Raw genomic sequence first — 26,316 nt, 5'->3', positions numbered from 1 at the left:
AACGAGGATCTGATGTGTTCTGGACACTAAACAGTACACAAAGGTTAATAGACATCACAGTGACGGTGCACTTGTACCTGGATGGAGTGAGAATGTGCCTCATACACCAGGATGTACTGGTGGCTCCGAGGTAGGAGTCCTTCTCTGTGTCCTCATATGCTACTCCAATCCTAAACTCTGTCCCGTCATCCACCTCCGCTTCCCAGTAATGCCGACCTCGCACTGGAATCAGATCCCCCAGGACAGCTACACAACTGCACACGCACACATTTCACATATGTACACTTAAAAAAGGGGTATATAACATACAAACAAACATACCTTAAAGATGATTTATTACTTTACCTGGTGAAGGTGTTATCATCTGAGGCCATTGCACTTATTGGCAGCTCCTCATCTCCATAAAACACGGTGAAACCGTCCTCAGAGATGGACAGGCAAGGGTGGGCAGTATCCTCCAGAAGATAGAAGAACGTACCTGTTGCAGGTAAACAAACACATTAGGGTTAGGGTTAGACTTGTGTATTTTTTATGTAGTTTTTACTTAAGTAAATGATCTGGATAATTATCCAGAAGTACCATGAGCAGACAAATGAGTGATACTTCTAACCTGTTGTGGAAACAGTTATAACTTGACTCCTTTCACTGGGCCCGCCGATGTTAACGGCTCTCACAGAGATGAGGTAACGCCGTCCTGTCTGCAGCTGGATCAGACACTGGCAGGTGGGCACAGCTACTATAGACCTGAGGGATTAACCCATGGGACAACAGGTTGATATCAGTTTCTCTTAAATATAACAAATGCATAATGATGACAACTTTTGGGTTGGCTTTATTATTTCCATAGCCCCATGACTGTGTAAAACCTTTGAAATCATTTTGAAAATTTGAAATACTAGGTGGATAAAATTAGGTGGTTAACAAGGATCTTTGTCATATCTGGAGCATGGGCCCCATTTTAGTCAAGAAAGTTTCCATTCAATGACGTGAAAATAAACAAACCATTCAAAAGTGACCTGATGAAAAATGAAAATGACCCCAAAAGTGAGGACAGTATTCTAGCTGACGCTAACAGTGCTGCAGGAGCTGTGGCTAAGAATAGATTTTCTAGGACAGAGTGTGTCTTGATTCAGCAGCTCTATATCCATGGGACCTCAAAATCCCAGGCAAGCACTAACACAGGCTTGTTTATGGATGTATTGGAGCAAAAGCCTTATTAAAAGGATCGGCCAGTGGAGACAAATATCACGGGGTGCTGCATCTTTGAAGCTCTGTACTTTCACTAGGCCACTTTTGTTTATACTGAGATATTTTTACTTTGTGTGTGAACTTTAAGGATAAAGCTGCGATTTGCTGTATTTTTCTGTCAACAAATCTGATGTGCACAGCCAATCCAACAATGAATTGATCCTACTAACAAGTATTGTGTGTGTATCCAAAGCCTGATATATTTTATTCTTCTGTGTTGCAGACCTCCATTGTTGTCCAAAAGCTGTTAAAAACAGGCTGAAAATATGATTGTTTTCATATTACATTTGCAGTTTGTTGTTGAAACCCTTGTGAATTATGTGTATTGGCAGCATTATCATAAATAGCTGTGATGCAAGCCACCCATTAAAGCTTGGTGAGCTGCATAAGACTTGTGAGCCGCACAATGAGTAACACAGCTCTGGAAAAAGAAAACGTGATCGCTGTTATTAGTCTTTGGAGATGAGATGTTTCTAGCCAACTACCATGACCGTAGTCTTTGTGATGAAGGAACAGGTCATCCAGTGTCACAGTGTGACTCACTGATGTGTTTTTCATAGTTTTTGGACAACAAAGGAAGTCTATGGCACAGAGGGAGATATATAATCAGGCTTTGGATTCACATACAATAGAGATTAGTTGACAATAAGAAAAATACAGAAAATAAACAACAATGTCCTTTAAATTGTGAGCTTGTTTCTATGTTGAATCTGTCACATTAGGGCAGTCTGATATGATATACTGCTCTTACTCAGTAATACCGCCATCAGTACCCATGTCACTGAGCTCCACAGTGTAAGAGTCAACAGGGTTGGTGTTTCCTGACTCCCAGCGGATCAGAGCAGCCTCTGGACAGCTTGTACACTCCCTCTGCTTGATCACTGGAGGCGACGGCACTGCGGACAGAGAAATCAACTATTTTCTTTCTAATCAAATGTCAATCATGTCAGGCTCAAGTGGTTTACGAATAGACAGAAGAACATCTGAACATAGATTTTGTGGGACAACTTGAGAACAATTATTTTACCTGTCACAAGTTTAATGACTGTGTGGGAGTATCATTTATTACCTGTCATGTATAAGGCCTTCTCACTTGCTGGGCTGATGCCTGTAGTGTTGGTAGCTGTCACCCAGAGCTCGTACTGAGCGTTGGGCAGCAGATCTGTCACAGTGCAGTGGGTCTCCTTTACTTTTATCTTGCTTACTGAAAAGCGGAGCATAGATTTAACTATCACAGCAGAAAATAATATGCCTCAGAGAAACCCGAGCGAGTCCCACATCATTAGATACTATGTCAACAGTAAATGGTGTTATCATGCATGCAAATGAATGTGGAGTCAGTGTCCCTGAGCTATACCATGTGGTGCACAGGTGCTGTCTGCTGGCATGTCCTCCAGCACAGGCCTGTAGTACAGCTCGTAGTACTCCACCGTGTCGTCAGAGAACAGGCTCCAGCACACACGCAGGGACGTCAGTGAGGCAGAGTTGGGCATCTGTGGGTTGATAACTGGAGCAGATGGAGCTGTGTTCACATTGGGAAAAAATTATTAATCCAATAATCCATCAGAATCACAGTAATAGATAACAAGCATAAACAATATGTTATGATAGGTTTTTGTATATAGGCTCAACACTGACACTTTGTTTTCATTTATCAGGATTTATATTTTTATCCATAATATCTGGCAACACTTCTTGTAGTGTAGATCCACAAACAGGTCATGTGAACAAAACAGTTAAAATGTGAATATATGTGAATATGGGACAGGTATCATAGTGAGTTAATTTCTAACAGAGAATGAGAAGTACTGTACTACATGTGTTCACCACTGTTGATCACACTGTGTGAAACTACAAAGTTGGTAAGTTGCTACTGAGCAAATTGAATGTTCAGCAAGTTCATTCTTGACCTTAAAAACTGCAGTTTGATAAAAACTAAACCTCAAGTTATGTTTTTAATTGGTAGTTAATGATCTCTGGGCAAACAAAACCTATTAATACACCACAGACTTTCCTATGCGGTTATTCTATCTTGGACGTCCAACAGCACAATGTCTTCAAGAGAATGAATGACATTATGTTTGAACACTTTTTACTGGTTAATTTATTCATTCAGTACTGAACTGTCTCATCTGTCACTGATTAAGAGGTGAGCTGGAGGAAATCAGACCTGGAACAACGTTGATGGAGTCCATCATTGTTTGAACATCTGACAGGTCGGAGGCAAGTGGTGGGTTAAACTCAAGAGATGTAGACAGACTGAGGTCCATTTCCTCTTTGCCAAACTCCTCGATTCTGGAGAGGTACAAAAAAAAACAAACCCTCTTATAAAGGCATATTGTGTCCTCATGCCATTCATTTAGATCAGTCATTATGTAAGTAGTAACACAATATTAAATGAAACTACATGCAAAATTACCTGGAGACATGTTATTAGTCACGTGGCGTTAATGATTAGTCTTTCAAAAATCACACTTCAGTCTCCAGTCGTGCTGTGTCACACCTTGCATGGTATTTACCTTTTAATGGCGGGAACAACTGCCTATCAATGAATGACAAAGAGAGCAATTCAACCACGCAGTAAATAAACAGAGACAATATTTGTGGGTATAAATTGTACACACAATCATTTAGTCTGTATTTTATACTACATTAAGATTATTAGAGGAAACAACTTGGAGCCATTTATCAGCACAAATCCAGCTGTAATCTGCACATTACTCTCTGCGTCTGGTTGAGGAAAACACAAAGACAAAAGACACCTTCAAGAAAAGCCTCTTGTCCTGGCTGCGGTAGATCTCCTGGGCGGCCTCAATGTGCTCCTTGGAGGCATCCAGCGCCTCACCGCAAGCCAGCAGCTGATTGTACAAAGCTTCCAGCTTACTCTTTTTCTCCTCCTCCAGTCCAGCTGCCCTGTCATCGTACCGCTGAGACAGCGTCTGTAGCACGTCGTTATAATGCTGCTCCAAGTGCTGCTCCTGACGGCCAAAATTCTCCTGTACATACGTTTATATCATTTAGTGAGTTCCACATTCGGTTTACATTAAACTAAATATGGAAAGATGAGAAAAATGAATGAAATGGATGGTTTGTCTCTTCAGCTGAGACCCTCTTGGGAACACACACACAAACACACACACACACACACACACACTTTCCAGTTACCAAACTTTCTCTGGTACAAACTGAAATCTGACATCTTGATCTTTTTTCTCAGGCTCTGAGTTCAATAAAATAATAATAAAAAAAAGCTGAAAACAAAAGTATTCCCATGTGCTCACACAGCCACAACATAATAAATCACTGTCAAAACACATTGTACCAATCTGTTTCATTAAACTTAAAAAGACTCTAGAGTCTGACATTTACCTCCACAGTGAGAAAGATTTCCTCCAGATGACCTGCAAAGTTCTCCATCTCTGCAACCTTCCCTTGCAAGCGATTCCTGATGGTGTTGATCTCGTTCTAAAAATATTGAAAGCCATAATTTCTCTTAATTCAAACCAATGACACAGCTAGAGACCATTTTTCATCCAGGCCTGTGCTTTCAAGACTTTTTGCTCATGTCTGTCGCTCGGTATGAAAGAACTTTCATGTGGACAGCTCCATCTTCTGGGAATTAGCTACAAAGAAATCTAATTATGTCACAAGTAATAGTTTTAAAGCAAAGTTGCGGTCACTTCTAGGAGAAGAAATGTGATCATTTTAATATTTGTTAAGAAATAGTGAGTTTTTATGCCTTGCTCTTACAGAGATCTTCTAAGGACACTCCAAAATCCTCTTTGTTGAACAGGGGTTGGATACAATAAAAGAAAATTCATAAATCATAAAACTGCATTAACTTCCCCACCTCAGTGTCTCCCTCCTTGAAAACATCATCATCATCCTCATCATCGAGTCCATCTTCTGCCCCAGTGGGAGACGGGGTGCTGGTGTCACAGGGCTCAAAACGAAGGGACTCGTTAGTGTTGACAGAGAACCGCTGGAAGGTTGACACATCTTGGGTGGCCCTCCCTCCTCTGTCTCTAGAGGACTCCATGGTGGTGGTCGACTCTCTGCTCAGCTCCTGGTGCTCAACTTCCTCTGCTATCACATCCAGTCTTCCTCCACTGATATCATACAGATCCATGAGGAAAGTGACTGTGGGAGGACAGACACAGAGAGGTTTACAACTCATTAAGGGTTCAAACTTCTTCAATTTTGCCCTTCAGTCCTTAAGTATGTCTATCTATACATCAACAGCAATGAATACGTACATTCTAAAAACTCCTGCATTAAATAATAACTGAGCAGGATGAAATAAAACATTAGATCTGAAAGCTATGCTCTTCATACTGAAAACAAGTAACTTGCCTGTGCAGAATAATCAAAAGTTTTGACAATGAATAGGCAGCTTGAGGCAAATTTACCTGAACGATACAGGAAATCAGTTTGTTCTAAACAACCCTGTCAGGGCAACAGTGGTGTCCGACAAGCCAACTCTGTAAGCAGTTCAAACTACACCCAGCAGCTGAGACAAAAATAGACAGGGGAGTCAGGCTGCTCAAATGTCACAGGCATGTTAAACCTCTCTGTTAGACGTTATTTATTGAATTAAACATATTCTTGTGAGTAATTGGTGATCAGTTTTGGTAACAGTGTTAAAACACTTGTAATCAGTTTCGCTTTTAGTGTTTTTCTGTTCATTGCTTTGATAGTTGGAGGATGTGGAAATCCCCAAACATGTGATTCAAAGGTCAAAGTGGAACACCATACGTGATCATTGTGGTGCCTTCAGGGCTCCTCGGAAACTCCCAAATGCTGCTATTCACAAATTTCTGATCGGTGATTGTGTGGAATATGAAACATCGTTGCCTTTTTTTTTTCGTTCTCCAGTCTTATGAAGGGTGATATTTGATATATAAATCAAGCAACACTACTTTTCATACACTTTCACATCACACATTTCAGAAATTTGTTACATCGGCTATATGAGGAAATAAAGAATATGACATTATAAATTACATGTAGCTTAATGATAATAAAAAAACATAATACAAAAAAAAGGTGGGGTTTCATAATATATTTTAGTCAGAGGTTTCAGGGGGCAGTGTTTCAGCGCTTGGGGGGCTCTTTCATACCATCAGCCATCACACTGCACAACACTACAGCCCCCAGTACCTCCCACTCCAACTAAAAAAGTCTGCTCCTGTCCTTACTATGTTAATCCCAGGAAAAACACATAACATATACACGTATGTAATGTCATGAACTTCTGCATATTGCACATTTAAAGATTAGTTACACAGAGATTGTTTAATGTATATTGTATTGTATTTTATTAATCTTTATCACTTTCACCCTTACGTTGCTACTTTTTTTCCTACTATACTGCCTGTGTCGATATGAATTTCTCCCCGGAGGAGTCAATTAAGATACATCTGATCTTTTTAATGTATTGCTTTTTTATTATTTACTAGTTAAAGTCTAGTCTTTACATTTAATATAGTTCATGCTTTTTCTCCTTAAACGAGAAGTGTAAAAACTGAATAACAAAGTCTCTCAACTCATTAAAAATAGGAACTCAGGAAATGCTATCACAACTTATTTATTTACCTAATTATGAGAGGATACTGTGAAGAGTCGGAATATGAACAGTATGTGAGGGCTAAGATCATCTGCAGCATTATTCTCTGAGATGTAGTAGCAAAACATCTTTGACCAACATTTTTCCGACATCTCTTGGGTACGTGAAGGCACCTGACGTCACACAAATGGCGGACGTTGTAAACAGAGCCAGCAGCTCGGCGGATTGAACAAAGTGAAACGGCTGTTTTTATTGAACAAAACAAGATGAACAGCGTTGAATATGAGCGGTTAGACAGTCTGGAGGGCTGGGTGGCCGTCAAGAGCAATATATTTGAGGAAACGGAGGCGTTTAAGCTAGGTTTTATCGTACAGTGGAACGTCATCGAGTGTAAGTTTGCTGTCACCTGCCACAATCGGACATTACAGAGACAGAAGAGGAGAGCTGAAGTCAATGTGGGAGACTCGCAGATGAGCTGGGCTGGACTCTTCTCCGTCAGCGACTTAAAACACATCCATCAACAATTCACATGTGTCGCAGACGTCCTGGTCTCCTGCTTCCCGGACTTGTCTGAGTTTGAGGAGGGCAACATTTGGGACCTGCTCTTCCTGAGTCGGAGGTCCTCAGGCACAGAGGAGGATGACGAGCGAGACTTTGACGCGCCGTGCAGGAGGCTGGAGAAGTACTTCAGCGCAGCCATCGACATCTGCGGCCGGAAGATCGTCCTCGACACCCTCTTCGGTCAGGATGAGAGGGACGTGGAGGAGTACTTTGAAAACCTGCAGGAGTTCAAGAGGAAGGCCATGCAGGAGGAGATGTCCAGGGCCAAGGGTCACCTGCGTCAGGTGAGGGGGAGAGAGTGAGAGTGAGAGGGTCTTCTTCTGCATTCTCCTGTTTTAAGGTGCATTACCGCCACCTAACTTACTGCGTGTTGGAGTTTGGAGAGTCAACTACTTATGTGTCCCCTTAAACCAGTGGTAGTCAAAGTGGGGTCCTTCAGGGTGTCCCCAGCAAAAAGGGCAATAAAAGATTTTTTAAAAAGATAAAACTTTAGTGATCCCACAGTGGGGGAAATTCATTGCTACAGCAGCTCAAAAAGATAGTGATATGAGAAAAAACAAAAAACTGCAAAAAGGACCTTAAAGTGCAAGTGCAGCATTGTACAGTCTATAATACAGTCAATAATGCATTTCTAGAGCCAGACCAATATATGGGTCAACTAATATTATCGGCTGATATTGGCCTATCACAAATCGGTATCGGTTTTTATTCCATCTCATATAGGCTGCATTGTGTGTATATTCAATCCTTGTTCCTAATTCAACTTTAATATATTAAGTTCCCAGTGAAGTTTACAGTTTCAGTGCACTGATGTCATTTTTTAAAACCTTTTTTATTCTTAAACTGTAAAATATCACTGCCTATATACATATTATTGTCACAAGTATTTGGTAACCACATGGTAATGTATAATGTAGTGTATACACACAAGATTATTGGCCCATATATATCGATATGAGAATTTTTTTACTCCTTAATATCAGTATATGCATCGGCCCAAAAGTTTAGTATCAGTCTGGCTCTAATTTTCACTATAAATCCTTAAATAACACAATGAATGGTTTTATTCATTTACTGTAATAAAACATATATAGAAAACAGGGTGGAGATTTTTGGCACAACTTCACCTACTTCCAAGGTGCACAGAGAAGGAAAATAGTCTATAGAAAGTCAAAGCTCCAGCACTTATTTTATTCATATAGCACCAAAGTGCTTCATGAAGGCAGACATATATATATTAAAACATAGAAGCATAGAATGATCAAAATGAAAGTAAAACCAAAATGTAAGCACATTTAAAACCCAAAAGAACACAAACAAACAAATTAAACACAATTAAAAGCCAGAGAATACAAGTTGAGTCTTCAGATGCATTTTAAAAGTATCAACAGTCTCAGCCTGTCTAATGGCCCCCAGCAGGATGTCCCAGAGCCGAGGGGCCGCCAAAAAAACCTTACTTACTATGTTGGAGTTTGGAAAGTCAACCAGTTATGTTTCCCCTGGAGGTACCAGTGGTACTCAAAGAGGGGTCCTTCAGGGGTCCCCAGCAAAAAGGGCAATAATGTGTTTTCACTATACCTCCATAAGTAACACAATGTCATGATGTAGGAATATTTGGGTCATGGGTTTCATTCACATCTGTAGAAACAGGGTGGAGGTTTCTGGCACTACTTCAACTACTTCCAAGGAGCACGGAGAAGGAAAAAAGTAAAATGGAAATTCAACACTTGTAGTTTAGGATAACTTTATTAACAGACCAACACATGTCAGTGTGTGGCCTTCATCAGGGTTATCTTACAGCACGTTACAAGCAGCATATATATAGGGTATTAAGAACTACCGCGTTAAACAAATACAAGAAACTAAAAGTGTATGAACTATTATTTATTATATAATTATATTTCATTAAAGACCACTTTCTTTAAAATAATGAATAGCCTCACTAACCTGATAGCAGATGAGGTCATGAAGGCTCCTTGTTTGGTTCAGAAGGGAAATATTCAGCTGACGTGACGCTTATGTTTAATTATAAAGAAAAATATTTACTTTTACTTTTAAATGTATTCACTTTGGCTTTGTTATTTATTTTCTCTCTTACTTTGTTATTTATGTTTTAAAACCACAACAAAAGCCAGCTAGATCATTTTTTCCCAACATGTTTTACACGTTTTCTTCTCTGGCCCAAAAAGAAATGTTGAGAAAATAAAGTGAACAAACTGAAAACATGAAATAACTTTGTGAAAATAATGATCAAAAGAGCCGCGATGCAGACAGAGAGATCCTGCAGCTTTTGTCTTGTTCAAAAGGAAAATACTGACTTAAATGTTTACAGTGGTATCATAGACTGCATTAGTTTTAGCTGTATTTGCTAAAAATGCTGAATATATACAGTATCAAAAGTTTGGACACACTTTCTGACTGATGTGAATGGGAACATGTGTCCAAACTTTTGACTGGTACTGTATATCTACATATAAAAGTGAAAGTGAGACGTTGGAGACAAACAATGAGCCTCTGATCTTGAACACTCTCAAACAAATCTCAGCCTTGTTTGGCTGCTCGTTGCTTTCTTCTTCTGTGCCTCTTGCTTGTTTTTCACCATATCCCAAAAAGCACAGTAGAAGTCTTAGAAAGCCATTTTGATGCACTTGAAACAGATGATGTGAATAAACCGGACACATCTCATCAAAAGAAACATGTTAAAAGAAGAAGTGAGAAGCAATCACAGTGTTCGAATCACGCCATTATTATTAGCAACATTTTTATTTCTGCTGTTTTTAAATGAGAACATGTTTTTTTTTTCTTTTCATTGTCAGGTCTTCAGGCTGGACAGTGAAATCTCTTAATGCTCTGTATTTGAATGTTACCCTACAGGTCGAGCTCCACTCAGCGGTGGTGCTAAAACTGAAAAACAGACTTAGAGTGACGCAGCAAACACTCACTGTGTTATTTGTCATAATCAGCTGAAGTATTGTGCAACAGCAGCTACACTGACTGCTTCATGCTGCTGCACTTTGACACGATTCAAACACAGAAATGTAATATGACCATCTGTTTACTCCGTGACTGAATACTAAAGCCCAGGACTCGAGACAAAAGAAATAATGCAGTCGGTATTCACATAAAAATCTTCACCATCTAATGCAGCTCAACACAGCAGACCGTCAGTAAATACAAAATAAATACCAATAAAATAAATACTCTGTAATGATTCCATAATGTCCAGTTTTGCATTAGGCGTTAACAGTTAGCATTGGATCACATAGTTAATCCATGTTTTGTCCCTTTATAAACATGAAAAGAGTGGGTGAGAGGATTATGTTGTGCAGGTGAACTCTTTTAATACCTCTCCTATGTATCTTCAATTTTATTATGAAGAAATCAGACAGTTAAAGTCCTGATCTTGTATCTAGTTTTTAGTCCCAAAGAAAGGGAGTAGCCAAATGAAGCAGATGACACATCATATTCATGGGATGCTGTACTCATGTGGATTTGTACTTTTTGCTGGTAACTGTTGAGAGAATCATCAGTGTACATTTTATTCTAATTCTCTAATATTTAAGTCTTATATTCACCATTAGTGTTGACTGTAGGGTGTAATATATGTTTTGAAACTCAAGGAAAGATGACTGAAGACTAATGTGGATCCTGACACATAAACAAATACATGAAACTCTCATTGATGAATCACTTTGTGGATAAAATGTGAAATATGTCCGTCACAGTTTCCCAGAGTCCAAGGTGACATCTTCAAATAGCTTATTTTGTCCAACCAACAGTCCAAAACGTATAAGTATTCAATTTACAATGATGAGCTGAAATCAGACCATATCAGTTTTTGCTTAAAACGTTTCTTTAAACAATCGATTATCATAATAGTTGCAGGCTAATTTATGATTGACAAAATGATTCATCAACTAATCAGATTTGATCAGTATCCTAATCATCAGTCATTCCTAATCATCTAAAAAGTCATACAGAAGAAAAAACTCTGTGTAATGATGATGATGTCTTTTCTACTCACAGCTGCTGCAGAGTCACGGCAGTGCCGACGGGATGGTCGCGCTGCTCACCATCTACGAGGAGGAGGAGGAGTGTTACCAGGACCTGGTCACTGTGGCTACCACCTTCTTCCAGTACCTGCTGCAACCTTTCAGGGACATGAGAGAGCTGGCCTGCCTCTACAAGTTGGAGATCCTGGTAAATATAAGCACATTACTTAAAGGGGAACACCACCAATTTTACATATCAGTGTTTGTTTACAGGTCTTGGGTCGTACGACAGCATATGTAAATGAAAATGATGTGTGGGAGCGTCCAGGAGGGGCTGAGTGAAATCTGATAAAATTGTCAAGGTTGAGTTAATAGTATCAGTTCAGGCTGAAGAACACAAGTTAGATCTGTGAGTGCGGAGTTAGAAAGAAGTGAAGTTACCTCTGTAGCTGCTTCTGTTTCAGGAGAGCAGGCCGTTAGCTGCTACTAGCATAACACACCCAAATCTGTACAGTCAAGTGAATCGAGTCAATCAATCAATCAATTTGTATTTAAATAGCACCAAATCACAACAAAAGTTATCTCAAAGCACTTTTCACATAGAGCAGGTCTAGACTGAACTCTTTGACTTAAAGCGACCCAACATTCCCCCATGAGCAGCACTTGGCGACAGCGGTAAGGAAAAACTTCTCTTTAACGGGAAGGAGCCTCAGGCAGAACCGGACTCTAAGTGAGTGACCATCTGCCTCGACCAGTAGGGGTTGAGGGGGAGAGAGAGAATAGGGAGAAAGGAGAAATAAAGAGGAGAGAGAGGAAGCGAGAAGAGAGCGAAGCATTGTGTTAGCATTAGTTGAAATATATTGGATAACACAATCAAAAAAGGAGCTTCGTGGAACCGTCTTAACTTAAAGGTGTGCGGCAGACTTTTATAAATTAAAAGCAATTATATAAAAATCTCAGAACACATTTAAAGTTTCCATGTGTCTGCTGGATGATGCCAGTTATATTATATTAGTATTAAATGCTCAATCAGTAAATCTTAATCGAAATTCAAATGTATTCTTCTGGGTTTCTGTGATAATGAAAATGATAATGAATGTGATGTGATAATTACTAGGAAAATCTAGTCAGACATTTTTAAATCTCTGTGGTCAGAATATCTGGCTAAAACATTTCCCTCGAGGCACAATTTAAATTGTATTAATTTAGGCTACAAATATTTATTCTTTTAGTTTTTTTATGAATGTGAGGATCAACACTTGGTACCTTTTGATTTTAAGTCAGCAGCTGCACACTTCACTGCTACGAAAACCTAACCCTAAGTAAAATGATATGAGTCAGCACCAGGCTTATTTTTTCGTTTGTTTTCAAAGAGAAATAATTTGATTTCAAGTCGGCAGCAGCACTTCATAATGAAAATGTTATGATAGGCCTACGTGTATTTTTGTTTTTTACAAATACTATTCAATCTGTTCTATCTGAGGGTATGTGGGCTTAAACCTGAAAGCTATTCTTTGTGTTTACATGTTCTTCCAACAAATGTAGGCTAGTATAATATTTATTTAATTTTAAAATAGTGTTATGCATGTGAGCCTATTTACAGGATTTACTTTATTTGGAATATAATCCTACTTTTAATAACATTATAAATCTACATGCCATGGTGATGACAGGCAGGCTATATGAAGAATGATTGTTTTTAAGTTCAATAAACACAGATAATATATAATATTAATATTACAGGTACAATTTCTCCTTTTCGTCCAGGATATTGAAAACTTCCAGGACACGTAGACCGGCTACAGTTTTCTGTAATGGAAACTCTACATACGTGTTCCACGAGGGAACAAATCCAGTGTTAGAGTAGAAGCGACACCCGTCACGTTGTTTCCTGCCGTCACCGTGACCACCAACGCACAATGTTGTTTATTACTGAAAAACACAATTTAATCACAGTCAGCAATCACTACATGTCCCCTTGCATTCTGGGCTGTGGTGACCCTCACAAAGTGTGGCACTAATGGAGTGATTCATCTCTAGAGCATTTTCATTTCTTTATGAACTGAAAGAAAAAATAGTCAGAGTTACATGTGGGTTAAGTAACTGTAAAAAGTGTTTAACTGTCCGCTGTTTTTCTCTCCCTGGTCGGCTGCAGAAATCTTTGGAGTTTGAAGACTTGGGTCCTAAAAGAATTACAGCTCTAGAGAAGGAGGCGGAGGAGTGGAGAACAAAAGCAGAAGATGCAGTCACCTCAATTCAGGACATCACTGTCACCTACTTTGCACAGACTTCAAAGGCTCTAGCTGGTATAAGTTGTTGTGTTTGTTTCTCTTATTTGTGTGTGAATGAATTCATTATGACTTTTACATGTCAGGAACATGAAAAGGAGTCAGAGAATCATCAGAGTCACAAGTAGCTGCAGATAACATGTTTTCTTGTATATATGATGTAATATTTAACACTAACATCGTGACCCTACTTAAGGAGCTTTTCCCTCTTAAAACATGTTATTATCTTGTGTTCATATCCATTTGTAGGTTGCAGACATGTATAAACACTTTTGTGCACATGTTTAGGTATGTTAAAGCAGATGGAGGAGGATAAGCGTCGTTTTGGGGCTAATGCCTGGGCGTCTGCTGCTCCTAGACTGGAGAAACTACGCTTCCTATTGGCCAAAGAAACCCTGCAGCATATGAGAGCTGCAGAAATGTGCCTCAGCCGCAAGAAAGACAGCATCAGAGAACGGGTATGTGTCGCACAGTTTCCTGTGATTAACATAAACCAATCCTTTCCTAGTTGTAGCCGTAATTGATGCGCACATTCCGTGTTGGCGTATTGACTCTGACACAGTTGTAAGGCTTTAGCTGTCATTCAGATCTTTATTTCTAGTAACAAGGGTGACACTGTGTTTGTAGTTAAGTCTCCAGAGATTTTTCACAGCATCTACTTGCTCTAGTGTATCTTTCACTTGGTATTCCAGTCTGATCTGAATCTCTGGCTGCTGTAGTCCTTTGATCTATTTATAAAGCCTCTCTAAAAACACAGAAAATCCCCTCAATACACCCCCAAAACCTGCATGCATGAATAAGTGAGTTTGTGTGTGTGTGTGTGCGTGTGTGCGTGTGTGTGAGTGTGTGCGTGTGTGCGTGTGTGCGTGTGTCTGTGTGTGTGTGTGTGTGGTGTGTCTGTGTCTGTGTGTGTGTACATACTCCAAACGTGCCAGCTACACGACTGTCTGTTAGTTCAGAGGGTGTACGTGTCAGAGTATTTGGAGAAAACAGCAGTGAATTACCTGCTGCTGTAGGACGTCATGCTGCGCTTTTGAGATTCAGAAGAGAACAGAGATCACCTTCAGCACCTTCAACGTCATGGGGCTGCATTATTCATCCATTAAGCTCTTTAAAAATCAGCTTTTAGGATGCTGGCAGTGTCTACCACTGTGAAATCAACATCAGCCTTTACAGAATGAAACAGCTGTGTGTGTGTGTGTGTGTGTGTGTGTGTGTGTGTGTGTGTGTGTGTGTGTGTGTGTGTGTGTGTGTGTGTGTGTGTGTGTGTGTGTGTGTGTGTGTGTGTGTGTGTGTGTGTGTGTGTGTGTGTGAGTGAGTGAGTGAGAGTGAGAGTGTTTATAATGAGATCAGTGAGCTACACCTACGCAAAGTCTTTAGCTGGTGGCAGCATAACTCAGTGGCTCTATTAGGTGAGCCTGCAGATGACACAGTGTGACACCTTTTACTACATATAGTGTGTGTATATGTATGTTTGGAGTTCAGTTCACTCTCTAGTGTCATATCCAGTTGTTCTGTGTATTTGATGATTCAAAGCATTAAAGAGTGTACATATGCTTTGAAGGTGTAAACTCGTAAATGACATAATAAGCATATTCAGTAGTATCACTGAACACATCTACGCTCCAGATAATTGTGGGTTTCAGCTCATTTCATCACAGTATCACAATCAGCTCACATAGAATGAAACTGGCTTGAGATGATTTATCAGTCACAGACCATTAGCTTTGTTTTTGTGTCAAACTTTGCTTATTTTCACCTGCAATGTAGCTGAAAGCAGGGACTATTTTTCAAAACTCAGTGTTTTATGTTCTGTGACACTCAAGCATCCTAAATTTGAGGCAGCTGTCAAAAAGGATTGCGTTCACAAGCAGTGGTGCCACAAAATTGAGCCCAGAAGGCTATAAGAACGGTTGATGTGGAGGTTCTTCTTGCAATAAATAGGTTTCTGTTTGAAGTTCATTCGAGGTGTCTTTGAACACATCAAGAACAGTTTTTTTAAATAATTCCTGCTTGTCTATAATACAATGCACAACTCATTCAACACATTTCAAGTCTCTGTGTGTTAAATCAGTAGCTCAGTCCCATAAAACTGCACTATAAGGGCCTGATGTACCAAGATCCCAACTAAAGGGTACTAAACTGTGTGACAGTGTGTTTCATTTGCGTGCGTTTTGCAGGTGATCTACTAAGAATAACTGCGTAAATGAAAACAGGTGCAACAGGGTGGAGACAGCAGTATTTAAATGAGGGTTTTGTGTGTCTGAATGGAGAGTTTGGACTAGCAGAAAGCTGCAAGCGCAAAATGAAAAAACGACATTTGGGAGAATATTTGTGACAAAGTCAATGTAAAACCAAAAATATTCCACTCCAAAAATATTAACACAGGTGGAAAAAATCCAAACCTTTATTAAATCAGGCCTTAAATGTTTAATAGGCTGTAATATGCAGAGCTGCAGGTATGATCTTTGATGGGGCTGACTTGACATTTTTTTTTGTGTTTGTACAGATGGGCGGCTTGTCAAGCAGAGTCCAGAACCAGAGATCTGATCCTGGGTGTGTGTCTGAGGACGGCCAGCAGCAGGACACCGTGGATCAGCTGGAGCTACAGTTCTATGAAACCCAACTAGAGCTGTATGACACCAAGTTTGAGATCCTGAAGAATGAGGAGCAGCTACTGGTGGCTCAGATAGACTCCGTGCGAAGACAGATTAAAGGTATACTTACAATAATGAATAATTAATTTAATTAATTTAAAAAAAAATTGAACTGTCCCTTTTTAAAATACTTTCCAGTAGTTTATTTTAAAGTAATAGTTTGAAATCCGTCTGTTTTCCTGGTCACTCTGCATACTGTGCAAAGATTTTACTTTGGGGAAATATTTGGTGCATGTAATATTTCCCTAATTGCCCCTCCAGGGGACTGGGATGTTTACGTCTGTCTGTCTGTGTGTGTGTGTGTGTGTGTGTGTGTGTGTGTGTGTCCTTACATTGACTGGTTTCAGGTTACTTTCCAACTTAAAATGCTCATCAGTGGGCAAGGACTGTCTGATGCCTTCATTGGAAGTTTTTTTTAAAGAAATCTACTTCATGTTGGCACCAGAATTCTTTCTAAGTCACTGGTCACACGAGATAATATGCAGATCACATGTAAATGTAATCCGTATGCAAAAAGACCGCAAAGCAGTATGATAAATCAATAATACATGAAATTATACTGAAATTAGACAAAGTTAGACAACTCCAAAATGACTTTCTCCTTTAATTCCTGCCATAATGCTGCTACAGCACTTTTCTTAAGCTACTGAAGCTCTTTGTTATGCAAAACCCCTTTAAAATCCCACAAACAGTTATTATGCAGAAATCTGCCTGCCTGTTAATTAAGTTTCTTTAATAACCATTTTACTTGATGTAGAAAGCTAGATTTCCTGTTAACTTGTAGTTTCAGGAGTATGTTTACCACCCAAAATAGGAAATAATTATACTTATAAATGCAGTGAATGAGAAAAAGGTCAAACCTGCAGAGCTGCAGATGAAATCACGCTCTGCTCTACATGCTATCCCTCCTCTGCTGGTTTAACTGGTGCATGAGTGTACAAAGGTGTGTTTAGTTGAGACACTGTGGGAACAACAGATGAGTAAGTTCCCAAAGTAATGCATGAAGCATCATGACATCATATGTTGAGGACAGAATCTGCTTCTAATGGAAAATGAAGGAAACGCTGGTTTAAGAATGACACTCGCTTGAGTAGCAGCAGTATTGAATGAAGTGTGTTTGTGTTGTAGAGCTGAATGAGGAGGTGGTGTACTACGATGTGTGTGAGGATCCCGAGGAGCTGCAGAGCATGGTCCACACTGGCATTCAACAAGCACACTCTCCGATTGTCAATCAGCTCAAAAGACGGCTGCAGACCCTGGAGACCAAGAGAGGCAACATCTGTGCCCGGCGAGCATACCTCCGCAACAAAAAGGTGCCACACCATGTGACGTGAATCTTCTCACCAGCTCAACATTCATCTTAATAGCATTTGGTTTCATGTAGAGGTCAACCTTATGATCTGTGTCATAATAGGTAATTCATAGCATATTTACAAAACTCACTTTATCGCTGTAGGATTTTAAATTTTCAGATATAATATAGCTAATGACCATAGCTTATTTTTTTATAGTTTAAAGCTGTAGCTTCTCTCTGTCCCCTTCACATCCTGAAATGCTGAGATTTTACTATTTTTTTTATTATATAGTTTTATTTTTAGCTGACGCAGTGATTTAAGCACAGTTGGAGCAGCTGGCATTTTCTCCTGCTGCTGGCTACATGCTCATTTGTCTGATTAAAAACATTTTATTGCTCAGGACACACTAGAGACAATCCACTGGTTATAGGCTCACAGGAAAGTAACCCACAGGCAATAAGAGTCACATGTATAAATATTTCACAATGCAATGAAAATGAAAAAAGGAGGACACATTTGAGATTTAAAAGAAAATGCTCTCCTAATTAACTGAGGCATTGTGTGACCTTCATTATCAGTTTCACTGGTGTTTTCTGAAGTGTGAAGGACAAACTTGCCAAAGAAATCTCTAAATTCTGACTGTGGTGTGTAAATGGAAAAGGTACTTCATTTGTGTTTTCTGTGTGTAGGATCAGTGCATGGAGGCCAACGAGCAGAAGCACGTCACAGCCAAGCAGAGCTCCATAGTCTTCGCCCAGCATCATCAAGTCCACTTGGTACGTCACCACGGCAACGAGACAGCCCACAGAGACACTCCGACGACGGCAGAAAGCCACAAATGATGCTGGATCCAATTCTCTCTGTAATCTTGCCCTCACTGTCTCCCTCTGTTGTCTGCAGAAACGAGAGAAGAAGAAAGAGGAGGAGCAGAAGAGGAAGGAGTGGGTTGACCAGGAGCGAGAGAAGACTCTGAGCAGATTACGATCCTTCAGAGAGGTCAGGCTCTTACTGTCTATGCACCACCTCCTCCTGCAGCTTCACTCCTTTAATAAAGCCCCGGAGGAACCAGCTTCATACACTCTCACTTCATTCAATAGTTCATCTCAAAATTAAAACTCAGTTATTGACTACTCAGTTCATCAACACCAGAGGAAGTTCTGATGACAAAAGTGCTGTGATTGTGAACGAGTGCTGTACTAGAAAGTTAAAGGTGCAGGAGTGCTCCCAGTGAGGAGGGGAAGAGAAAAGGAAACAAAACTGTGTAAGTTGAAGCTCATCGATTGCCTTAGCTTAACTCGTGTACATTCACTTGAGCAGGAAATAACTTACACAGGACTAGAAAGATAAATGATTCTACAGTTTTGCGGTATCTTATTACAGAAGTGTTGAAAGTTAAGTTCTCCTAATCAGCAAAATACTACGGAAAGAAAACTCTTAAAGCGACAGTAACGTAAATGACTGTCCGAACAGAGAGCTTAAAATACTGTTGTCTCATTGTTACGTAAACATAAGGGTTTTAGCTGACTTATTCAATAAAATCAATTATTTATTTCCATGAACTGTTAAACAAAATAAAGACTGCATTCATTTATTTAAACATATAAAACATAATTTGGCTCTAACAAAAACTGTTGTAGTGTGGTGTTCAAGCTATTTGGCTGAAACTGACTCCATGAACACAAACATTTCTCACATTCAGATATCAAAGAATTGTAACAAAGACGTTCTGGTGCCAAAATATTGTTGAGTTAAGCACTCCACACTTCCATCTGCTTCACTATAATCAGCTCATCAGCCAGCTTGTGTGTTGCAGAGTTGTAACAGTGGAGTCTGCTCAACATCATTTGTAATGTCTCTAAATGATGAGCTTTGTTCTGTTCATTTACAGGTTTTGTTTTAACTTTTGTTTTAACTCAACCAATATATAAACCAACACTGATACGTCTCTGATCAGCTCTAACTTCTGCTAAATGTATAGATGAGACTGAAAACTCAACCTTGACCCTGAAAATAGCTCAAACAATCTCACCACAGCGTCCACTCAGTAGCTTTTAATTGCATCACATGATCTTCTTCAATAGATAGTTTGACAAAAACAGTTTTAAGAGTAAAATATCCATTCTTCTTTAGAATACTTCTTATCCATAGTGGCTAAAAAATGGAGGTATTTCTTGACCCTGAAAATAGCAACAGATACAGCCAGACTCCTCCGCTGTCATTTCAATATTAAGAGCTAAAATTTTTCTGTAACTAAATAAATCAAATCCGAGATTCTTTTAATTTGCCCTCACTTTTTCAAAAGCTCCTCTATCATATCTATTTATGATCTAATATGAAGCAAAGTATTCAGGTTGGTACAATCCTGCTTCCCTCAGCAAAGGAAAAAAGCTAAAGTCATCATTAATCATTTTTTAGCAGTTGCAGATCTTGAGACTGTGTGTCTTTCCTGGCTGCCTACGCAGTAAAGTCAACAGCTCACCTCCGTCTGACCCCAGAATCTGCCGGGTAATCTGATCACCTGCTTTCTTGCATCTCTGTACTGGCTCCTTGTGAGACGGAGAATTAATTTGAAGACTTTGTTGTACCTTTTAAGGCTTTGCATGGGCAGACAGTTACATTGCTCATCTGTTACTCCCTCATCCTCAGGAAGGGGCGACTGAGGTGTCCAGATCTTTTCTGTCTAGGCCCTCCAGCCTCAGAAGTCCTTGTCTGAGCTACCCAGGCTGCCAAATTTGGAAATGTTTATAATTGACTTTTATTATAAAGCTGTGTGTTTTACTGTGTTTTACTGTGTTTTACAGTTAACAGTTTTTGTATTCATATAGAGCCTTTCTAAGCAGATTCACTGTTATTATAATTATTATTCTCAACATTGCAGAAGTTTTTCTGATATGATCAAACGCTACAGAAATGCTACTAAGTGCAGTTTCTGGTAAGATCGTCGGTTCTTTGGATTCTTGTTGATTTCTGGAGTTCTGTTATTTTCTCTGTGTGTTAGCGTTGTGAATTTAGATGTAAGCATCTTTGTTTGTGCACATTCCGTCCGTCACTTCAGTTTAATCTCAAGTCGCTGTGAGACCAAAGAACATTTGATGTGTGAGCATCGTCTTGTGTCTTTGCCTTCCCTCTCTCTCTTTGAACATTAGACAAGATGTTGTCTTTATTTCTAAATGTCTTCTTTCACTTCCCCTCCTCTCTTTTCAAGAAGCGACACGGTCAGTACATCCTGAAGACTCCTCACTCCAGGATGTCTCCCTCAGAGCCGCCTTGTCCCTCCCAGCCGCTGTCCATCATCAGCCTCGGCCCGTCTCCCTCCTCTGACGGCGCGCCCTCCATCCGTCCTGCACCCAGACGCAAAAAAGCACCCAAGAAACAGCAGCCTCAAGACATCCCTGTCCAAATATTCGCTGCACCGCCGCCTCCGACAACAAATGTTCCTACTGTACCTCCTCCACCACCACCACCACCTCCACCTCCTCTGCCTCCACCTCCACCACCCCCTGCCTTACCTCCTCCGCCCGTCAGTGCTTCACGTTCTGCGGAGGACAAACCAATGCCTCTCAGTGAAAAAGAGGACCCTCCTTTTCCTGCCAAGAACATGCTCAAACAAAACATAGGTGAGAAAGAAATAAGTAATTCTGCCCTCCAGTTATGTTTATGTTGTACTGATCTATAATCTATAAATGATCTATAAATCATTAATTGTTGGAGCAAAAGTGTCTCCACTTCTACACATGACAAGGATAACTGTGATAGAGATGGAGAGGGATGTGTGAATATTGCCGACTGCAGGGAAGGTTGTGCTTGTTTGTTTCAGAGAAAATTGTAGTTTGTGTGTGTGTGTGTATGTGCCCGCTTGTACATGGTGTTCTGTCCTAAATTTCCAACTTCCCCCATGAGGCCAGAGAAGGCATTTACCTCAGTTGTGGTCCTGCTGATGCACTCTCTCAGCTGCAGAGACAGTGACGTCCAACACGATTTTATTTTTCAGAGCTTTTGGTGAAATGGCTGTTACTCAGGAGGACGTTTTTTTCATGCAGCAGTGAGAACTTGGGATAGCTCTGTGAAAATGTTTCAGTCGCTTAATCAGCAGTGAAATTAAAACATTATTGCACACCTGAGACGGCACATAATCAGCACATTTGCTGTTTAAGTTGAAAAGGGGGTTATCCTCAAAATTCATTTTTTTTACAGTTTGTCTCATTTCCTTCCAGTGCAGCTGCCTAGATGGTTGTAAAACTTCCTGTAATTCCTTCACTGTTGCATCACTGTAGGAACGATGGATGAAGTGTTGGCCTCGCTGCAGCGTGGACAGATCCAGCTTCGAAAGGTCCCCACTCCTAAGACAGAGACCCCTGCAGCTGACCCGAGGAGCAACCTGATGTCTGCCATCCGACAGGGAGTCAGGCTGAAGAAGGTGAGATGCTCTAAAATAGAGACTTTCAGTTTAAATGATGCATCTGATAATATTGTAATATAAAAACACAAAAATGAGCCTCACTGATCCCATTGGTGAAATGTTCCCCCCCGTTACCATGATCACTGTTAATCCAAGACTGAAAATAATCCCTAACAAATACACTCTTTACCTTTTTGTGTGCGTAACATTTACTAAAATCTACAGTGGCCAGCTGTTTGAGGAAACTGCTGAACCTTTTATAAATATAAAAGTACATAACCCGGTTTTAAAGATTCATATCTTCAGTAAGAACCCACACACTCGGGGGCTGAGACACTGTCTGGGGAAGATGGACGGATGCATTGTTGCTCTTTTCAAGGGATTTGTGGATAATAACAAAAATCCAGAATATAAACCGTCATATCCTTGAAGAATAATAGAGGAGTGTAGTTTGATTTTACGGTCTGTGGTTTTAAGGGAATCATGTGTGATATGTTATAATGACATTGATTTTTTTTATGGGTAAATGGAGAATAGCTGAAGGCAAATTCAGAATGAAAGACAAATAAGGCAAATGTGTTCGAGCCTTTTGAGTATTTTTTGCTACTTTTTAAGATGGCAATGAACTTAGTCTATTGTAATATCAAACATTAGTCTAGTTTAATCAGCCATCTGTGCATAAACTTGATTATTGTTTCATTTAGATTTTAGATGTTGCATTTGCATTTATTAGTTCTGTTAATAGTGTTTACAGAACTAAAAATGGCTGCAGTCCAGGTTCCCCAAGGTGATAATTAGCGTCTGACACTCTGGCTCACCTGACAACAGTTTGGGAAATGAACGAGTCTACAGCTCTGTGAGGCTGTCAGGGTGTTTTTACAAATAGAAATGTTGACCTGTTTCTGGCACTTGAGTTCAAAGTAACTTGGATCAAGATTGAGATGCCGTCATCTCTAGATCTACATCACTAGTGTGGCTAAAAGAAATCATCCACTAACATGAATCTCTCTCACTCTTGCACTCTCACTCTGTTGTAGTAAAATGTCAGTCAGCTTCCTGTTACGTTACAAAGATTTGATCACAAAGAGTTTGAGATGATTGATAAAATGTTCCTATATGAATGTTCCTGACCGAAGCTGATCAGACGGCTGATCTCAATAGACCTATTTTGCAGACATTTGGATTCGTCACACACACACACACAACTGTGATTAAAAGCATTGCTCATTCAGCTGTGGCTCCTGTGTCATCCACGCCGGCTCACTGGAACACTGACATCACTAATGTTATTCCTTCCTGCTATGATAAGCTTTGATTTCTCCGCCGAAGATAACCGGTGGCACTTTGGCAGGAGGTTAAAAAATGAACCCCCCCCCGAAGAAAAAGTGACGTTAAGTTGACTTCTTGTCATCTGCTGCAGGTGGTTCCAGCGCGTTCAGAAGTCCCGAGCGGTGCCGACAACGAGCTGGAGCGCAGCATCAAAGCCGCCATGTTGAGGATGAAGAAGGTATCGGCTGACTCTGACTCTGACTCTGACGACAAAGGAGACGACGAGACGCAGAGTGGAGACTGGGACAGCTGAGAACACACACACACACACACACATATATACAAACACACACGCCGATGAAGCTGTTCTTACATCACCCTGCTCTGTTTCCTTTCACGGTTCTGAGCTGCGGCTTATGTTGCTGCCAAGTTATCACCCTCAAAAGCTTCTTTGACGAGGACGGGATTAGGGCCGCCTCTGAATTTGATATTGCCGTTTGCTGCAGTCGTAATCATCTTTGTCTTTTTCATAAATAGCTCAGAGATGTTTGTAATACATCACAAACTGCTCAAATTCAAACAGCGGATCGGCAAAAGTTAGGATTTTAATCTCCTCTGATTTTTATTTTTGGTTTTCAGAAAATCCCAAAACTGAACGAACGAGGCTTTGAGCTTCATCATCGATTTAGAGAGAAAAGGTGAAGCATTTGTTGTGTTGTTCAGCGTGTAAATGATTGAATCTGCCTTTTTATGTGACTGTCACAGAGCAGGGGGAACAGACAACTACACTACATAACTCCAACCACACAAATACTCACTTTTTTTCTCTCTGCTCTCTCTCAACTCCTCTGACATTCAATAGATTGAATGTAATAAAAATCTGAACAATTATTATTCCTTGGACTTTACTCTTCAAGGGCTACAGAAAACTGAGGGTTTAGTTTTTTTTCTTTTTTATTACTAACTAAAGTGAGAGTGATGTCCTGAACTGCAGCAGTGTTAATAATTCACAGCCTACATGTCTAAAGTCTGCATCGTTGTTCGTGCACTGTCCAGTACTGTTACTTTTTTTCTTTTCTTCTTACATCAGAAACTTGTGAACGTGTCATTTTAGGTGCAATTTATATGTGATCTGATATTTCTCCCTCTATGATGCCATAACCAATGATGACAAATGAATGCTAGATGAGTTTTTTTTTAAGCCACCGATACTTAATTTAATACATAACTGTACACCTCTCTTTATCTCTGTTGATTGTTGAATCCTCAGAAAGGCTGGTAGGTTATTTTGGGAAATCTTTGTACTTATGACCTTTGAACCTGTGATGCAAAGCACTTGGCTTTATTGGAGCCCATTTACAAAAGGTGAAGGTATAATGTATTATGTACAAATGATAAAAAAATATATTACTGTAAGCAAAACAGTCTTTTAAATGGTTTGCGGATGAAGCTATTAACTGCTGCACTTTGTTCTAAAATCTTTTGATTCTGCAGAGATTGGTTAAAGGCATGAGGTGTGTTCAGATGTGTGTAAATAAATAAATAAAAATAAAAAAATCATAAAAATCTTTGTACTTGACGTGAACTTGTGTGTCCCTCACGTCAGCCCCTGATCTCCACAAGTCATCCACACCTGTGATGAAGCCTCTTTTCGTCGAAATGAGTCACATCCTTTTAAGAGAGAGAGAGAGACACAGCATATAAACTCATGCCGGTGAACTCCGGTGAGTGCGCTTTGCCGAATTTGAAGCCCACATGATGATGAGTCATATTGCAATATCCATCCTGGCAGCCGTCGCTCTCAAATATTTCTCCTGCAGTGACAGACATCCTCAGCCAGCTGTGATTGGTTTATTCAGCTCTGTGTACTTTAGAGAGCTGCCGCTGGCTGCGGTAGTTATGGCTGCTCTTGAACATCATCTTGTTTGCAGGGCGGCCGTCTCTCTGCATTTGTCAGGTCTGTCTGTCTGTGTGTGTGTGTGTGTGTGTGCTGTAACATCCAGGTAATTCAGGTGGAAGACAGGTCATGCACCTTGAAGAAGACACACATGGCGGACCCAGCAATGGAGAGTCAACATGAAATTCTGCAGCCTGTTACCATGGCAACAGGAAATCTCTGTGGTAGTGGCCTGCAGTGCCATGTCTCTCTCTCTCCTACTTTCTCTCTAGCTCTCTCTCTCTCTCTGTGACACATGTACAGTGCAGCATAGTCTCTTAATGATGTTTCACCAACTCGCCCACTCATCACCAGTCACACAATGAGCCATGCCGAGAGAGTTAAAGATACAGCGATGAACAGTAGAGAGAGGGGACACACACAGAAATGCTGCAACCACTTTTTTTAAATCAACCTGTCAGCTATTGTTTCATTTATGTTATAAAAAAAGTCCTAAAAGTGACTAAATCTAGAGTCAACAGTAATACCTCAACTTTGTTTTGTCCAAACAAACTAAACTAAAAGTGTAACTAACTTTATCATACTAACTTGCTCACAGTGACAATGTTAACATGGTGACATTCAGAGGATAACGTTTACCATGTTCACCCTCTTAGTTTAACTTGTTAGCATGTTAACATTTGAAAACTAGAATTGGCTATGTCATTAGTTTTGCAGGTTTTTGGACATAAACCAAAGTATTTTTGCCCTGATGGTGGTGCTGTAGTTTAACTCAGAGGATCATTAAAGTCACAAGATTCATCCTCTGAGTACCATCTGTGTCATGTCATTACTTTTTTGTTGAGACATGTCAGTAGAGGATTCATCCCGTGGGTACCATGAATGTCCAGCAGCTGCCATAGTGATAGCATAGCAAAAAGTTTTAGTGAGGCTGCAACTATCATTTTCATAATGGATTAAGTTTGCAGGTAGTTTCTCAGAGCCCCGAGGTGTCTCCATATTGTTTATGTTCAACTGTCCAAAACCTGAAGACCTGAAACCTAAGAATTTTAAATAAAAGCAGAAGCATCTGTGAGGCTGGAACCAGCAAATATTTGACATTTTGACTTGAAAAGGGATTATATGAATATTTAGTTGTAAAAAT

The 26,316-nt window shown here is 40.0% G+C and overlaps 2 protein-coding genes across 2 annotated transcripts in view; one reads left to right on the top strand and one right to left on the bottom strand.

Moving 5' to 3' along the window:
- Positions 1–5,879, bottom strand: part of LOC128361375 (fibronectin type III and SPRY domain-containing protein 2) — a 7,598-nt gene extending 1,719 nt beyond the window's left edge. The window contains exons 1-12 of the mRNA XM_053321819.1: positions 5,658–5,879; positions 5,099–5,388; positions 4,618–4,713; positions 4,011–4,244; positions 3,768–3,790; positions 3,419–3,543; positions 2,606–2,770; positions 2,318–2,452; positions 2,000–2,144; positions 611–744; positions 346–478; positions 78–254 (exon numbers count right to left, since the gene is read on the bottom strand). Coding sequence (XP_053177794.1) covers positions 78–254; positions 346–478; positions 611–744; positions 2,000–2,144; positions 2,318–2,452; positions 2,606–2,770; positions 3,419–3,543; positions 3,768–3,790; positions 4,011–4,244; positions 4,618–4,713; positions 5,099–5,377 — 1,646 coding nt within the window. The 5' untranslated portion in view covers positions 5,378–5,388; positions 5,658–5,879. The remainder of the gene's footprint in view (positions 1–77; positions 255–345; positions 479–610; positions 745–1,999; positions 2,145–2,317; positions 2,453–2,605; positions 2,771–3,418; positions 3,544–3,767; positions 3,791–4,010; positions 4,245–4,617; positions 4,714–5,098; positions 5,389–5,657) is intronic.
- Positions 5,880–7,004: 1,125 nt separating this feature from the next.
- LOC128361367 (WASP homolog-associated protein with actin, membranes and microtubules) lies at positions 7,005–24,879 on the top strand. The gene is made up of 11 exons (XM_053321806.1): positions 7,005–7,659; positions 11,402–11,575; positions 13,523–13,673; positions 13,944–14,113; positions 16,165–16,372; positions 17,441–17,625; positions 18,297–18,383; positions 18,508–18,603; positions 20,813–21,224; positions 21,882–22,024; positions 23,427–24,879. Exons 1-11 carry the CDS (start codon positions 7,081–7,083, stop codon positions 23,586–23,588), a joined length of 2,367 nt encoding a protein of 788 aa, XP_053177781.1. The 5' UTR covers positions 7,005–7,080; the 3' UTR covers positions 23,589–24,879.
- Positions 24,880–26,316: the final 1,437 nt, after the last annotated feature.

This window comes from Scomber japonicus, chromosome 1 (assembly GCF_027409825.1).
Source record: "Scomber japonicus isolate fScoJap1 chromosome 1, fScoJap1.pri, whole genome shotgun sequence".
NCBI lineage: Eukaryota > Metazoa > Chordata > Actinopteri > Scombriformes > Scombridae > Scomber > Scomber japonicus.
This window is presented reverse-complemented; position numbering and strand designations above follow the sequence as displayed.

Bases quoted from the DNA above. Each gene is read 5' to 3' on its own strand.
- LOC128361367 (XM_053321806.1), top strand. From the start codon at position 7,081: ATGAACAGCGTTGAATATGAGCGGTTAGACAGTCTGGAGGGCTGGGTG. The intron at 14,114-16,164 runs GTATGTGTCGCA...GTGTTTGTACAG, and splicing joins AAGACAGCATCAGAGAACGG to ATGGGCGGCTTGTCAAGCAG. The intron at 16,373-17,440 runs GTATACTTACAA...TTTGTGTTGTAG, and splicing joins CGTGCGAAGACAGATTAAAG to AGCTGAATGAGGAGGTGGTG.